Raw genomic sequence first — 14744 nt, 5'->3', positions numbered from 1 at the left:
GCCAACCTGAGATACTTAAAGGCTTAAATGACTTACTAAGAGTCACACATTTAGCATTTTAGTTTTATTAGATCAGGTCTTCCTGACTCTGTCTAATCTTTCTCTTTTTGATTGTCTTCCTCTTCCTTCAATTCCAGACCATTCACCACATTAGATTTGGGAATAAATCATAGTAAATGGTCATACATTTAAAAATTCAAATAGAATAGGGATGCAAATAAATATATTTTTTATTATTATAGCTTTTTATTTACAAGATATATCCATGGGATATTTTTCAACATTGACAGTTGCAAAACCTTCTGTTCCAACTTTTTCCCTCCTTCCTCCCACCTCTCCCCCAGATGGCAGGTTGACCAATACATGTTAAATATGTTAAATTATAAGTTAAATACATGTATTTATGTCCAAACCATTATTTTGCTGTACAAAAAGAATCAGACTTTGAAATAGTGTACAATTAGCCTGTGAAGGAAATCAAAAATGCAGGTGGACAAAAATAAAGGGATTGGGAATTCTATGTAGTGGTTCATAGTCATCTCCCAGAGTTCTTTTGCTGGATGTAGCCGGTTCAGTTCATTACTGCTCTATTGGAACTGATTTGGTTCATCCCATTACTGAAGATGGCCACATCCATCAGAATTGATCATCATATAATATTGTTGTTGAAGTATGTAATGATCTCCTGTTCCTGCTCATTTCACTCAGCATCAGTTCATGTAAGTCTCTCCAGACCTCTCTGTATTCATCCTTCTGGTCATTTCTTACAGAACAATAATATTCCATAACATTCATATACCACAATTTATTCAGCCATTCTCCAATTGATGGGCATCCACTCAGTTTCCAGCAAATAAATATTTAAAGGAACATGATTCCACTTTGGCACTTAATCATTTCTCCTTGCCCCCCTTTCTACGTCTTTTCTCACTGATCAGAGGGGAAGCAGTCAGTCAATGAGCATTTATCAAGTGCTTGTACTATATGCAAGGTGTGATGCACAAAAGAGGCAAAAATAATCCTATCCTTAAGGAGTTCACAGTCTAATGGAAGAAACAATAAGTACCAAATAACATGCAAAGAAGTCATAGCCAAGGCAAATAGAAAATAATCAACAGATGGAACACACCAGGATTAAGAGGAATTTGGAAAGACTTCTACTTTCCCCCCCCCCAACACCTCCCCCTCAAGGAGCTCACAGTGGAATGGGACAGACAACTTGTCCATAACAAGATGTATTTAGAGATGATGAAAGGTCATTTCTTAGGAGAAGATCCTATCAGCTGGAAGGGCCTAGGAAAGGCAGAAAGTAGGATCTGAGCTGAGTTTTGAATGAAGCCCAGAAAACTGAGAGGTTGTGATGAAGGAATGGAACAATCCAGGCATGTAGAACAGCCAGTACCAAAGCCCAGAGCCAGGAAACCGAGAGGCATATTTGAGGAACATCAAAAAGACCAGAGGAGCTGGATTATTGAGAACTGGAAGAACAAGGTGTAAGAAAGGTGAAGGGTCAGTTGGTGGGGAGACAGATGTTTATGAGACATTTGCTCTGTGTGAGACACTGGACTAAGCGCTGGGGATTCAGAGTAAGGTCAAAAGAGGCCCTAATTCAAAGAAGTTACAGCCTAATGGGAGGGCCAACATTCATCCGACTATGTGTTTGCAAGCTACATAATTTCAGAGGGAAAGCCAGAAGGAAGAAGCTGGGCTAGGAAGAGCTTTAATACCCACAAAGAACTTCCTTTTTGATGGCGAAGGTCGTAGGCTTGCTGGAGCTCCCCGAGCACAGGGGCGACTTAGAAAAACCAGATTGAGCTTCGGGCCCTGCTCGAGGTGGTAAGGGCCTGCACCTGGGCACTCAGATGGGAACAGAGTTACTTAACCAAAAGCAATGGCAAAGGTCTCAGAACCAAGATTTGGCCACGCAGAATGAATGAGTCCGGGATGGCAGCCAGGTGTGTGAGTGCAGGTGATGGGGGAATAATGCAATAGGGAAGTGCAGAATAGGGGAAAAGGATGGATTTGGTTGTAGATGTGTTGAGATACCCGAGATGTCCAATTTGGAACGTCCAAGGTCCCTTGGATATTAGGTTGTGACTCGGGAGGGAAACTAGGACTGCATGATGCATCTGGGTATCAAATGAGATAATATTTACAAAAAAGCATTTAACCACAGTGCATTGCACACAGTAGGCACTATATAAGCACCTGTCCCTATCCCATCTCTTTCCTTCACTATATCATTTGCCTTTGAAGGGATCACTGAACTCATGGGAAATGTTGAGATGAAATGTGGAGTGGAAAGAGAAAGAAGCCCAGGACAGAGCCCTGGAGGAACACCCAAAGTAAGAGGGTAGGAAATAGAGAAGGAAACCGAGACAATTCGATTAGATGGATAGGAGGGCCAGGAGAGGGCAGGAGGAGTGATCAACATTGTCAAAGGCAGCAGGTGGACCAAGAAGGGTAAGAACTGAGAGAAGACCATCCTTTCTGGGCCATTAAGAGATCACCGGTGGCTCTGAGGAGAGCAGCTAAGACTGAGTGAACTCAAGTTCCCTCTGATACTTTGCTTGGGTAATCCTTGGCAAGAGATGGTTATTATCTCAGGATCTGGGGGCATTTCTCTAAGACTGGATTTCAGAAGAGTTGATCCTCACCTTAAAGCCTCACTCCCCATGCTGATGAAATTACAGGTGTGGTTTAACAATCTCCCCCCCCCAAAAAAAAAAACCCTCATTAGGGAGTAATTAGTGTGAGTAATTTCTTGTCTCTAATAACGATAGCCGAACTAGTTAGAATCAGAGGCAGCATGTGATTCAGAGTTTTCTCCAACTCCAATATTCTTTATACTATACCATCTTGGATCTGATAATGAGCTCCCTGTCACTGAAAGTATTTAAGAAGGGTTAGATGGCTGTTTGTTGGGATTCCTGCTCATTCTACAGGCAATGTCAGAAGCTCCTTCCCAATCTGAGAGTCAGTGAATCTGAGCCTGGGGCTGGAGGTAGAAAGGGTCAGTGGGTAAAGAGAAAAGATTCCATGGAGATGGGTCATTTCCCTCACCTGAGTTTTATTGGGTTTAAACCCCTTGGGGGGCTGGCGCAAAGGATTTGGATGGTGTTGCTGTGTCCCTGAGGGGGAGGAAGTAGCAGGAGTCCCAAGCATCTTTTGGGAAGGGCATCGTGGGCCATGCACAAAGAACTGACCCCATTTGCAGGAGCCTTTTGTGTTGCTGTGCCCTTTCAGGGGGGGCAGGGACAGCTGGAACTGGCATAGGAAGGGGCAGGGGTGCCCGACTGACCCTCGGCTTATCCCAAGCTCTTCTTTGTCTGGGCAACAGGTTTTTTTCTCTCACCCTTGGGAGCACCTTGAGTTCAAATTCTACCTCAGGTAGCTTTGTGATCTTGGAAAACCCAGAATACCTCACAAAACAATTAAAAAATAAAAATTAAATGAAAACCCCCCCTACAAGTCATGCTCCCCCAAACTGCCAAGGTTCTAGTAGGATCATGGCTTGGTCTTCTCATGCTTTGTGTCTTCCATCTCAGCTCCTCTGTTCCGAGGCTCTCCAATCCTGTCCCTTTGGCTGGAGACAGAGCTGCCCTGCCGACATCTTTGCCTCAGGCTAGTTATTATCTCTCCCACCTACAGCTTCTCCTTCTCCTCCGAGCCGAGCCTGTTGCACCTGTGGGAGATTCTTTCTCCTTCCCTCCCCCCGCCCCTTTCCTCTCCCTTCTACCTCTTCCAACCCCTTTTGGCCATTTGCAGAGGACCAGCCTGCCCCTGTTCCTTTCCAGGTAGGCAACCGGGGCATGTGGGTGAGGGGCTGAGCAAGGAGAGATAAGCCCCCACCCCGCTGCCAACCGCCCGCCATGGGGAAGGTTAACACGGCCCAGAAGGGGCCGGGCCTTTCCACAACCCACTGCTCCCGTCCTCCTCCCATTCTCACCTGCGGCGCCTCCCACACGGGCAGATTCAGCCACCCAGGTGATGTGGAGCCTCATCCATTAACACCTGGGGAGCCTGGAGGAGAAGAGCTCTCCCTCCTTGTCAGGTGCAGCTCGGGCCCAGCAGCGACTCCCTCCGGCTCTGGCTGCACCCTCCGCCGTGAGTGAACCTTGGCTGGGACCTAGCGGGCCAAGCTTGCGGTTCCCTGAGCTGAGGGATGTGGGAGACAGGAGCAGCTGAAATTTGTGCTTTTGAGATCAAGGAGAGACCAGGGAAACTCAAGGGTGTGGAATGGCAGGTTCAGGGGCACCAGCGCAGCCGAGACCGCCGATGGGCTCCCGGCCATGGCTCGGGGGGATCTGATGGGGACTGAACCTCCGCACTGTAGAGCTTTTTTAGCCAGGCTCTTGCCTCTTTTATGAAAAGCATGTTCCCAGGCTCCAGTTTTAAAGTAGGGAGTAGGGTGGAGATCTTGGGAGTGGAAGTCTCAGACTCGCTAGCAAGGTTGAGCCTCAAAGTCGTGATTCATTAAGAAGGGAATTAAAGGGCCAGAAGGAAAGGGGGGAGTATTGGTTGACACCCCCAAAGCACCCTGGGTAGCAGAGCTGAGGGAGCCACGACCCCCAGGAGCTTCACTAGGATATTTTAGCTTAGCCAGGGTCGGGAGCCACTAGGTCACAGGTGAGCTAGGGAAGCAATCTCGGAGGAGTACGAAGTATCCCAGGCTGAATGTGTTAGAGCATGGAGGCAGGGGCCAATAGCTCCAGGGAAAGGTGATGAGTCATCCCCAGAAGGGAGCCGCAAGTGGGATAGAGGCAGAGGAAAGTACCCCACCCTTCTCCTTTTGCAGGGCAGGGGTGAACCATGGTAGGGATCTGACTCACCTCCCATCCATCTCTGTTCCAGAACCATTCGGGGTAGCCCAGCCACTCTCAGGCTGGTGCAGTTCTCACCTCCCTGGGGTAAGCAAGGAGCCACTGGTGGGCCAAGATGCCCGAGGTCCTACTGCTCAGGTCAGCTCGCTCCATTCTGAGGACAGTGTAAGGACCACGGACTCATCCATTCCCTGCTCTTGGAGAATGGGTTCTTCCCCTCCCCTTCCCCTTTCCAGCCTTCTTGCTCCCAAAGGCATGAAAGTGCCATCCCTTGGGGGTCCGCATGGACGCCTAAAGTGGGGTTCTAGCTACATGCTTGGGTTCAGGTTTTCCCTTGTTTATTTACTAGCTTATCCCTAGTATCCTCCAGGGGACTCTTTCACCTTTATCTGCTCACTCACCAAAGACCTATGGGAGCCTCCTATACTGGAGGATGACCCCAGAATCCTTCCTGAGGGTGGTGGACCTTTTCCAGAGGCAGGTGGCCTCTTGCGGGCTTTAGATGAGGCCTTCAAAGCTGGCCCCAGACCCCCCCAGCTGTGTGACCCTGGGCAAGCCCTTCAGTCTCTCTGAGTTCCAGTCTCTTCTCAAAAAAGGGGGTGATCATAATAACACATGCATGCGTCATAAAGTTGTTGTGAGGATCAAATGAGCTAAGATAGGTGCAGTTTACTGTAGACTTCAAAGGGCTCTTAAAGGGCAGCTGTTATTAGTCACTTGTTTTTAAACCTGGACAATGGGAGGCATTTGTGAAAGGCAGCCCCGGTGCCTCTGTGCAGTAGAGAGTTGGGGTCCCAGCCCAGCAATGTCTATCTCCAGCCTAAATTCAGGGAGGAGGCTCATTACCACAAGTCCAGAGCATGGTGTGTGGGGGACCCCAGAACTGGCCAGACCTGGAAGGAACCAGGGAAATCATCTGGCCTAATCTGCTCTTTTTTCAGACAGGGAAACTGAGGCCCAGAGAAGCGAGATGATCTGTGTGTAGTCACCCAGTGTGTGACAGGTGTGGAATCTGAACTCAGAGCCCTCTGACTTCAAAACTAGCTCTCCTTAGCTTGTACCTGCAGCCACTTCTGATGGGCATTTGCTGAAGTGAGAAGGGTTCGGGCTGTTCTGGTGAAGGGCTCACGTGCATTAAAGAAATCTCAGCTGCTCCGGGTGATTATCGGAGTCACTGTCTCAGAATTTGGGATTATGGGATTTAGAGCCTTAGATATGATTATGATTATTGCTGTATTACTGATAATAATAGATAACATATATAAAGGCTTTGAGGTTTCCAAAGGGCTTCATATATGTTCTTATTTGATCCTCATACCAAAGCTGCAATGCAAGGTGCTATTATGTCCATTTCACAGATGAAAAAATTGAGGCTGACTTGCCCCAAATCATGCAGCTAGCAAGGACCTGAGGCAGCCGTCCCATAGAAGGCACCATGTAGCTGCCTCGGGCTCTTAGAAAAACCCACCTCGAACCCTTCTCTTACAGATGGGTCACTAGAGATGCAGGGGTCAGCTAAGTGGCTCACCCGGTGCCGGGCAGGTTAGGGAGAGAGCTTGGTGCTGTGGTTCCGGCCCCTTACCCTGCCTTGTCCCATGAATGCTCTGCCTGACAGGGTTCCCATGGCAAGGTGGGTGATTTGAGGGATGGAGGGAAGCCTGAAGGACTTGGATGCTACATGTAAGCTAGGTTATCAAGAAGGGAAAATGAGCCCCTTTCTATTCTTCCTTCTCTCTGGAGCCCCGTCTGGCCCCCAACCACTCACCAAACATGCTTGTGCCCAGGGACTTCTGGGTGACCGGGTCGTGGCTAATCGGTGCCCCAGCCTTGGAGTGTGTCTAAGTCAAAGCCGGTGCCTGCTGGGAATGGGAGTCTTTGGGGGCTCATTGAGTAGACTAGCAACTAACCACCCTTTTCAGGAGCTCCATTTTTTCTTCCCAAGCAAGACTATCTGCTGAGCACCATATTCCCTCTTCCTGTCAATGTAATTAATAATGACCAAGTACCAGAGGAAGAGGCTAATTGTCTCTGGGACCTCAGCCAACTTCCTCAGTCTTTTTAATGCAGGAAGAGTGCCCCTTTGCAGCGTAGAGCAACAATACTAACAATAATTATGATAGCATGGCACCTCCCTAGGGAGAAGTCCCTTAGTTGGCAATTGGAGCTCTGGGAGGTGACCAGGAAGGAAGCGGACAAAGCCTCCCAACAGCCCACTTGGACAACAGAGTCTGTGCTTTAAGACCGATCTGCCCATGGAGATTTTGTTGACTCTTATTTTGTACTCACTCCTAATAAATTGAGTCATCTAGCTTGATAACCCATACCAAAGGGATTGGAAAAGGCACAGAAAAAACTGATTTTAAGGAAAAAATGGCTATAATTATTAAAAAACCGATAATTCTATAGTCATTTGATTGTTTGAAGGCATTGTGTAAGGCTGGGTGGGGCAGTAGAAAGATGTCTGGGTTGTTGGGTTCAGATTCTGGTCTTCCCATTGGGGAAGTGATTTCACCTCCCCTTCTTTATAAAAGGAAGCTAGAATAGAATGAAGATTTAAAGAGAATTTAGGGGTCCTTTAATCTAACTCTTTATTTTAGAGCATAAGAACTAGAGATTCAAAGAAACTTAAGTCCAGGTTTTGGGATTGTAGATCTAGAAGGAACTTCAATTTAAGGAGGAAAACTTAATATTTCTAGGTGAATTACCCCAAGTCCTCAAAGTGAGAAACATCATTGGGAGAATTTGAACCCAGGACCTCTAACTCCAAAGCCAGTTTTTCCCTCCCTGGTGTCTTGCTACCTCCCTTAGATACATCCATCTTTTCCAGATCCAGAATTTGGAATTAAGGCTCATTCATTGTAATGGTCTTGGGATACAAATAGGGGTAATCTGTCATCAGAAGCCCTGGCACTTATGAGCCATAAACTTGGACCCCATCATCCTCAAGGTCCTTCCCAGCTCTAACATTTTCATTCTATTGACTTACAGTAAATTGTATTTTTAGAAGTTCAGCTTCTAGTTATAGCTTTTTCCAGTGGATTTGATCTTTGCATTTGTACAATGACACAGTGAAACATGCTGCCATGAGTTGATATTGTAACCAATAAACAAGTGTCTTTAACCAGAAAAAAAAAGGAACTATATGATGCATTTTAGAAAGATTTCTATCTCAAATGTTTAAATCTGTTTTTCTCAATTTTAGCATATCAAGAGTTAAGCTTTACTGACTTGCAAAACTCATGTATATGGAACAATCATCCCCCCAAGACACTGAGAAAAGGGAGGTGCCACTTTTGATATATTAGGGGGTGACAAACCCAGCCCTCTTGGGTAAAATGAGGATAGAAAGGAAGAGGAATAAGTGGTCCCATGGCCATTTATGTCCTATGTTCTGACATGGGTCAGTTGGGGGGTCACCTCAAAAGCCTAAGCCAAGGGCCTGATCTAGAGCTTTCCTGCCCAGCCTGGGGTGGGCTGAATAAAATTCCAGAAGAGAGAGGTTCCAGACCCCTACTTAAAACCTGCCCTGAAGTGACAGGTCCTTTATCCCAAAGCGGGAGAGGAAAGCAGGGGACCCCAAGAAAGTCCATTGACAGAAAAATGACATGTATAAAAGCATGTGGAGAGAGTGGATTCTATCTGGAAGGAAATTACTAATCCTGCTAAAGGGTGTGTTATTTTCTCTTAACACGTCCTTCCAGGTCTTAACTTTTCTCTCTATAACATAGGTTAAATAAACTCTAGAGTCCCTCCCAGTTCTTAGCCATGACCTTACATGAACTCAAAAGCCGTTTCTGATTCTGGAGCTAATGTTTGGTTCCCATTTAGCCATTTAAAATGATAGTTTATGATGTTTTTATTGTGGGAGAAACTCCAGCAACACTTCTAGGTGGAAAAAGTTTAAAACTATAGATTCATCTTAGTATAAGCTCAGATAAGAGTAGATTGAAGTCACCTACAAAGTTTTCTCTTTTTGACAAAAACAGTAGAAAAAACTAGTGTCAGTGAACCAACATCCTTTATATTCATTCAATATAGACGTATAAATTGTCAGAGCTGGAGAGGACCTTAAGACCTAGAATGTGAGAGAACAAAGAATGTCCAAGTTGGAGGGCCCATGGGTCTAGAAAGTCAAGCATTGGATCCTAAAGATTATCCAGCTCAGCCTCCTCATTTTTCAGATCAAGCTTTGAAAGTTCAGAAGAATCCTATCTGTTAGAACCTAAGCCTTTGCCTCTGGATTTGGTCTTCTTCCTATTATATTTTGCCACCTTCTTTGTGGAAGGAAAATGGTTTGAGCCTCAGGTCAAGAATTCTCAGTTCTGGGAAATTCATAAACACCCTGGGTAAAGTCTAGGGAGGAGATGGATCAGCTGGCTGCCTTCCAAAGTAAAGGTGAGGAGTCCTCCCGGCTGACCAATCTTTGAGGGTCTTTACGATCAGAGCCCTGTGATCCCCTCATCCTGAAAGGATTTCAGGTTTTTTGTTCCCCTCTCTTGACCCTGAGAGATATATCTAACGGGAAGGGAAGAGTCCAGTAGCTGCAGAGAGGTCATGGAGAGTGGCTGGAATTCTTTAGTGCTTATTTCCCTGAGCTGGAATGGTGCTTTATTAAATCCAAGCCCCCTGGGTTTGACTTTCATGTCCCCCTTTTTCTTCTATCTCTTACACCTTCCCATTAATCTTTTGACTTATGTCACTTTAAAATTAATCTTAGGTTTTTGAACAGACTTCCTCCAAGACAGGCTCGAAAGTTCAGTTTGATTCCACTGCATCTGAAAGGATTAAGACAGGATATTCAGAGAAGGTAATTCAGCCCATGGTCCCTCCTCTCCCCCCCCCCCCCCAGCAGCCTTTGGAAGAGGGAAGGGCTGATTGGTCTGGTCCTGTGGGCATCAGGAAGGAGGATGTCTAGGTTGCTTAAGATCCTGCAAAAGAAGGCCTGGGGGTATTTGTCTTGGAGCAGAGAAGACATATCTTCAAATATTTGAGCTGCTAATGTGTGGGGAGAGACAGGTTCACATCCAACTATGGAAGTTTTATTTTAACTCCCAATAAGAAAAAAAACTTCATAAAAATGAGGGTCATCCCAAACTGACCAGTGGAGGGATCCTTCCCTGGGCGTCCCTCTGGAGTTCCTCATGCCCAAAAGTCTTCAGGAAGTGACTGGATGGTCACAGTTGTTCTAGAACAGATTCCAGCTCCAATAAGGGTTGGAGACGTCCCCCAAACACTAGGATCCTGAACTGTTCTGGAGGCAAGAAGCCTGCCCTCTTCCCTGGCCCCAATAGTCCCTTTGGAAAATATGGATGTCCAGTCTTCCCTTCCATCATCAGAGGTCTGAAGTCCTCCTGGGTTGCGCAGAAGGTGAGGGTCTCCTGGGTAGACCTGGACCAGCATCCCTAGGGAATCCCTTGCTCTCCCAGAGAACGTTGAAGCCTCCAGAGGAGATGACATGGACCCTGTGGATGATCTTGCAGGAGGCTGGACACCATTTCCATGCCCCCCTAGGGGCCTGGGCTATGGACAAGGTGCCTGGTTGGCAAACTCCTCCAGGACCATCGCTGGGCCAGCGGCTCTGGCGTCAGAGGCCAGGGAAGGTGTCGGGCTCCAGGAGCAGGGTGCCCTGTGGCCAGGGAGCAAGCCAAGCAGTTCCTGAACCAGATAGTCCCAAGATAATGGTGCATCCTTTCTCATGCCTCAGGGCCTCACAGCTGTTGGTGGACCCAAGGAGGAGACTGGATCAGGGACCAATCAACGATCATTAAGGGACTGCTCCACTGGGATGTTAAACCATAGAGGAAACACTTTCTCCCTTCAGGGAACTTGCATTCTTGGAAAGGCAACATTGTGGTGGTGACCCTGTCTGCTCCTGGGAGACGGGCCAGTGCTCTTCTGGCTAGAAATGTGGATGGCAGGGATTTGGGGAAGGGTCCTGGATCGGGCCCCAGCCCAACCACTCCCTGCTTGTATCACCTTTGCCGGGTCACTTTGCTGCAGCTGGAGCCCATAGGTGGTGGCTCAGGCCCTTCCCAGCCCTAGATCAGGAATCCAGGCTTTCCTGCAGGACTCTCTCCCCCCCTCCCCCCCCCGGGGTAACTCAGATCCTTCTCAGCCCTGGATCAGGGATCCGGGCTTTCCTGCAGGGCTCCAGGCCCCAGCACCACCAAGGAGGCAGCGTGCCTCAAGCTAAGATATTGGGCTCAGCGTCAAGAGATCAGGGTTTTATTTGCAGATTCTGGGTCGTGTGACCTTGCTGAAGTGACTGCCCTTTGTGTCGGTTTTCTCATCTGTGAAACAGAGATAATTGAACTGATGGTCCCTCCTCCACAGGGGAGCAAGGAGGGGGACCTTTGTGAACTTGGTGCAGTAGAAATGGGAGTGGTCATTGTTCCAGTCACCTTGGGGTGAGGGCCAACACGATGGCCTTGGAGGGGGAAATCATGGTCCCAGGGAGGGGGGGAGTTAGCACATGTACAGATAAGATACTGAGTTGCCAAGATGGGAAGGGACTCAGCCAAGATCGTGGTGTCAGAGTCCACGGCCAAGGGAGGACTGAAACTCGGGTCTTTGGTCACTATCCTTTCCACGATCCCCCCCCATTCCTTTGTCCTGCAGTTTCTTACTTTCTCTTTCTCTCTTTTCGGGGACCCAGTATCCTGCCTGACCACCAGCACCTCTCCAAAGAGTCCCTCAACAATGCCTTGGAGAACCTGTACCTGCAGAGGGCGGAGGAGAAGGAAGAAGTCTCTACAGGTAGGTGACCATGGAGATACTTTGCACGTTGTCCACATTGATGTCTAATGGAGGAGGTGAGAGGACGGCACAGTGGGAAGCTCTGGGTTCAACTCCCACCTTCGTGGGCATCTGTAACGAAGAGGTTGGACTCCTTGTGAGGCTGAATCTCTGATTCTGTGATCCCAGGATGAGGAAGCAGAAGCATGTGCAGAAAAGGGAGGCAGGGAATCAGGAGAGTTCTGGGTCTTGGAGGTCAGAGGAGAAAACGCTCTGAAGAAGGGCTGGCCACCCCACAATCCCTCTCTCTGCCTCCGCCATCCCACAATCCCTCTCCCTGCCTCCGCCGCTTTGCAGACCCTTTACCTTCATTATGTGAGCCAAACTGGACCTCCAGGTCCTCGGGATTCCTCAGCCAGCCTCCTCCTGCCTTAGTGCCTTTGCCTTAATCTCTGTCCCTGATAAAACCCTCCCCTCACTTCAGTACCCACGAAGCCCTCCAGGATCTCCCAGCTGGAAGGGACATTTCTTCAGCCCTGCCATATTCTGTTTTATTATTTGTCCATGTGTTCTTATATTCTGGACCTGGGATGTTGTCACCATCTGGCATTTTGGGGGCTTGTCTGGGATACTGAGAGCTTGAGTGACTGGGCAGGACTTGTCCTCTGGATCCTAAGGCCGGCCCTTCCTCTGGTGTCCCATGATGCTTCTCCATCTTGGGCAAGAGAATACTGGCTTAGCCTCTGCTGAACTGAATAATAATAATGGGATATAGTCATTATGCACTTCTGTGAATGAGTGAAAAACACCTAGCAAGCACCTACTGTGTGCCAAGCACCTACTGTGTGCCAAGCACTTTGCTAGGTGTCTGGACACGGGGAGAGTTTACAAATACAAAAGAGACCCAGTCCTTGCCTTCAAAAACTCACGTGCTAATTGGGGGATAAGAGCCATGGAGGGGGATATTGGCTGGGGAAGTCCAAGGGATGGTGAAGAGAGCAATGGGCACGAGGGATGGAGTGGGGGGAGGTGACCTGGCTCTGCTAGAATAATGGCAGCTCTGATTTTATGGAAGATGTGAAGGTCTGGGGAGGAGCATGACTAGAGGGAACCATGATGAGTCTCTCCCCCGTAAGGATGGCCTGCACTGGGACAGGGTCTGTGAAGCAAAGTAATGAAAGTGAGATAACAATACAAATGCTTACGCACCCCTTCTTAACCCCACCTCTTAGTTTCCCCCAAAGTCAGACCTATAAAACACAGCATAAGGGGGTGAGTTGGATTTAGTGAGTGTCCCTGGTTTCTTTGGATGTCTACATTCAAATTCACTGGATGTTTGCTAACATAGTGTAGCACTATAGGAACTATGGAACAGGCAGTGTGAGTATTTAATCCCATTTTACAGATGAGGACACTGAGGCTCAGAGAGTAGAAATGCTTCATTAAGGTCACTTTTGAAATGAATTTAATCAGAAGAAAAGAATCTGCTGGAGAGGAAAGCATCCTGTAGTAGCACACAGTAACAACAGTGGCCAGCATTCATGTAGTGCTCTACTTAAAAGGAAAAAAATGAGCTCAGCGGTGTAGTGGTTAGAGATTTGGAGCTGGATTCAAGAAGACCTGAGTTCAAATGTGACCATTTACGAGCTGTTTGACCCTAAGCAAGTCACCTATCAACTCTGCTAAACCTTGAAGGTACATGTATATTAACTCACACCCTTGTGTGTGTATATAGATATCTATACACATATACATATTATGGGCAGCTGAGTGGTGCAACGGGCTTAGAGTGAGGGAGATCTGAGTTCAAATCCAACCTCAGACACTTAGGCAAGTCATTTCCTCCTGCCTGCCTCAGTTTCCTCATCTGTAAAATGAGCTGGAGAAGGGAATGCCCCCCCCAGTATCTCTACCAAAAGGGATCAGGAAGAGTCAGACATGACTAAACAGCAACAATAATTATCTATATACAGATGCACACGTAGGTAAAGGCTAGCTATTGTTTTTTTCATGTCATTTGACCCTCACAAGAATCCTAGGAGGCAGAGGCGTTCCAGCCTCCATTTTACAGAGGAGGAAGCAAGGAGAAAGCAGGCTGGGGGCTCGTGCTTTGGGGAGGGAGGGGAGAAGGAAGAGTTAAAGATGGGGACTTGTGCTGTCCACAGAAAGGGGGAGCTGGGGGTACAAGGTGGGTGACAGTGTGAGAAAGCTGACCCATTGTGGGGACTTATAATTGGTTTCCTTCATCTTCTGGCTTATGAATTTAAGAACATGATGTGGAGAGTGGTCCATTAGCCTTCCTTAACTAAAGGAGGACATCCACCCCCAGAAAAGGTGAAGAGCCTGGCCACAAAGAGAGCTTCCACATAGCAAGGGAGAGGGGCCCCAGTCTTGGAGACGGAGGGTTTGAGTTTGAATCTCTCTTTGGCCACTTGTCATCTGAGATATGACAACCAATGAGAGAACGTCTGTAAAACATGGAGCACAGTGCACACAGCAGGCATTAATAATTGCTTGTTCCTTTCCTCCCTTCCTGGATAAGTCACTTTCTGGGCCTCAGTTTCCAAATATATAAAATGAAGGGATTGGACCCCCTCGTCCCTTGTTTGAAACCCTTTGGCAGTTTCTTTTGGACATGATCCAGCCCTTATAGCTAAACATCACCTAAATCAGGTGAAAGGGGAGAAGGGGTGAGACTGTAGGGGAAGGGAGGGTGTGGCAGGAAAGAGGGCCAAGAACTTGGGAGTGGGAGAAGAGAGGGGTCAGCATTTGGGTTCACCCCTTTCTCTCCTAATGGATTCTTCCCTGCCCTGGCTTTCTCTCAGGGGGCCAGGTGGGTGCCATGGGACAGCTGGGCTGAGCCCAGCTGAGCTCCCCACACGGCCATGCCGTGTCCGGGCCCAGCAAAGCCAGTTGTGGTCTGCTAGCCATCGGAACAGCCATTGTGATCTCCTAGGCCCCAAATGTAAGTCTCTGAACCTCTGCCAGTTCCCAGGGTGGAGATGAAAGCAGGGACTGCCCCAGGACAAACTGGTTTGAGGAGTGAGAGCGTAAAGGGTTTGTGGTCGGGCTACAGGAATCAGGCTGACCCCTACTCCAGGGCTGAGCCAAAATCTGAGGCACAATGGAAATACATTAGCTGGGAGGTATAAATTATAAGCTGTTGTTAGCTGGTGACACATTAAT

General features: G+C 47.9%; 1 protein-coding gene across 3 annotated transcripts in view; it reads left to right on the top strand.

Moving 5' to 3' along the window:
• Positions 1-14744, top strand: part of ACSBG1 (acyl-CoA synthetase bubblegum family member 1) — a 98328-nt gene that overhangs the window by 44981 nt on the left and 38603 nt on the right. Inside the window, exons 1-3 of one of the 3 annotated variants that reach the window (XM_031956769.1) lie at positions 4896-4988; positions 9541-9630; positions 11479-11579. In XM_031956769.1, the coding sequence (XP_031812629.1) occupies positions 4939-4988; positions 9541-9630; positions 11479-11579 (241 nt within the window). In that variant the 5' untranslated portion in view covers positions 4896-4938. Of the gene's footprint in view, positions 1-4895; positions 4989-9540; positions 9631-11478; positions 11580-14744 lie in introns of those variants that run through there. The other 2 variants (XM_031956768.1, XM_031956770.1) reach the window with 2 other exon arrangements.

This window comes from Sarcophilus harrisii, chromosome 2, assembly GCF_902635505.1.
Source record: "Sarcophilus harrisii chromosome 2, mSarHar1.11, whole genome shotgun sequence".
Lineage (NCBI taxonomy): Eukaryota > Metazoa > Chordata > Mammalia > Dasyuromorphia > Dasyuridae > Sarcophilus > Sarcophilus harrisii.
Note: the sequence above shows the minus strand (reverse complement) of the source record. Positions and strands in the feature narration are given on the sequence as shown.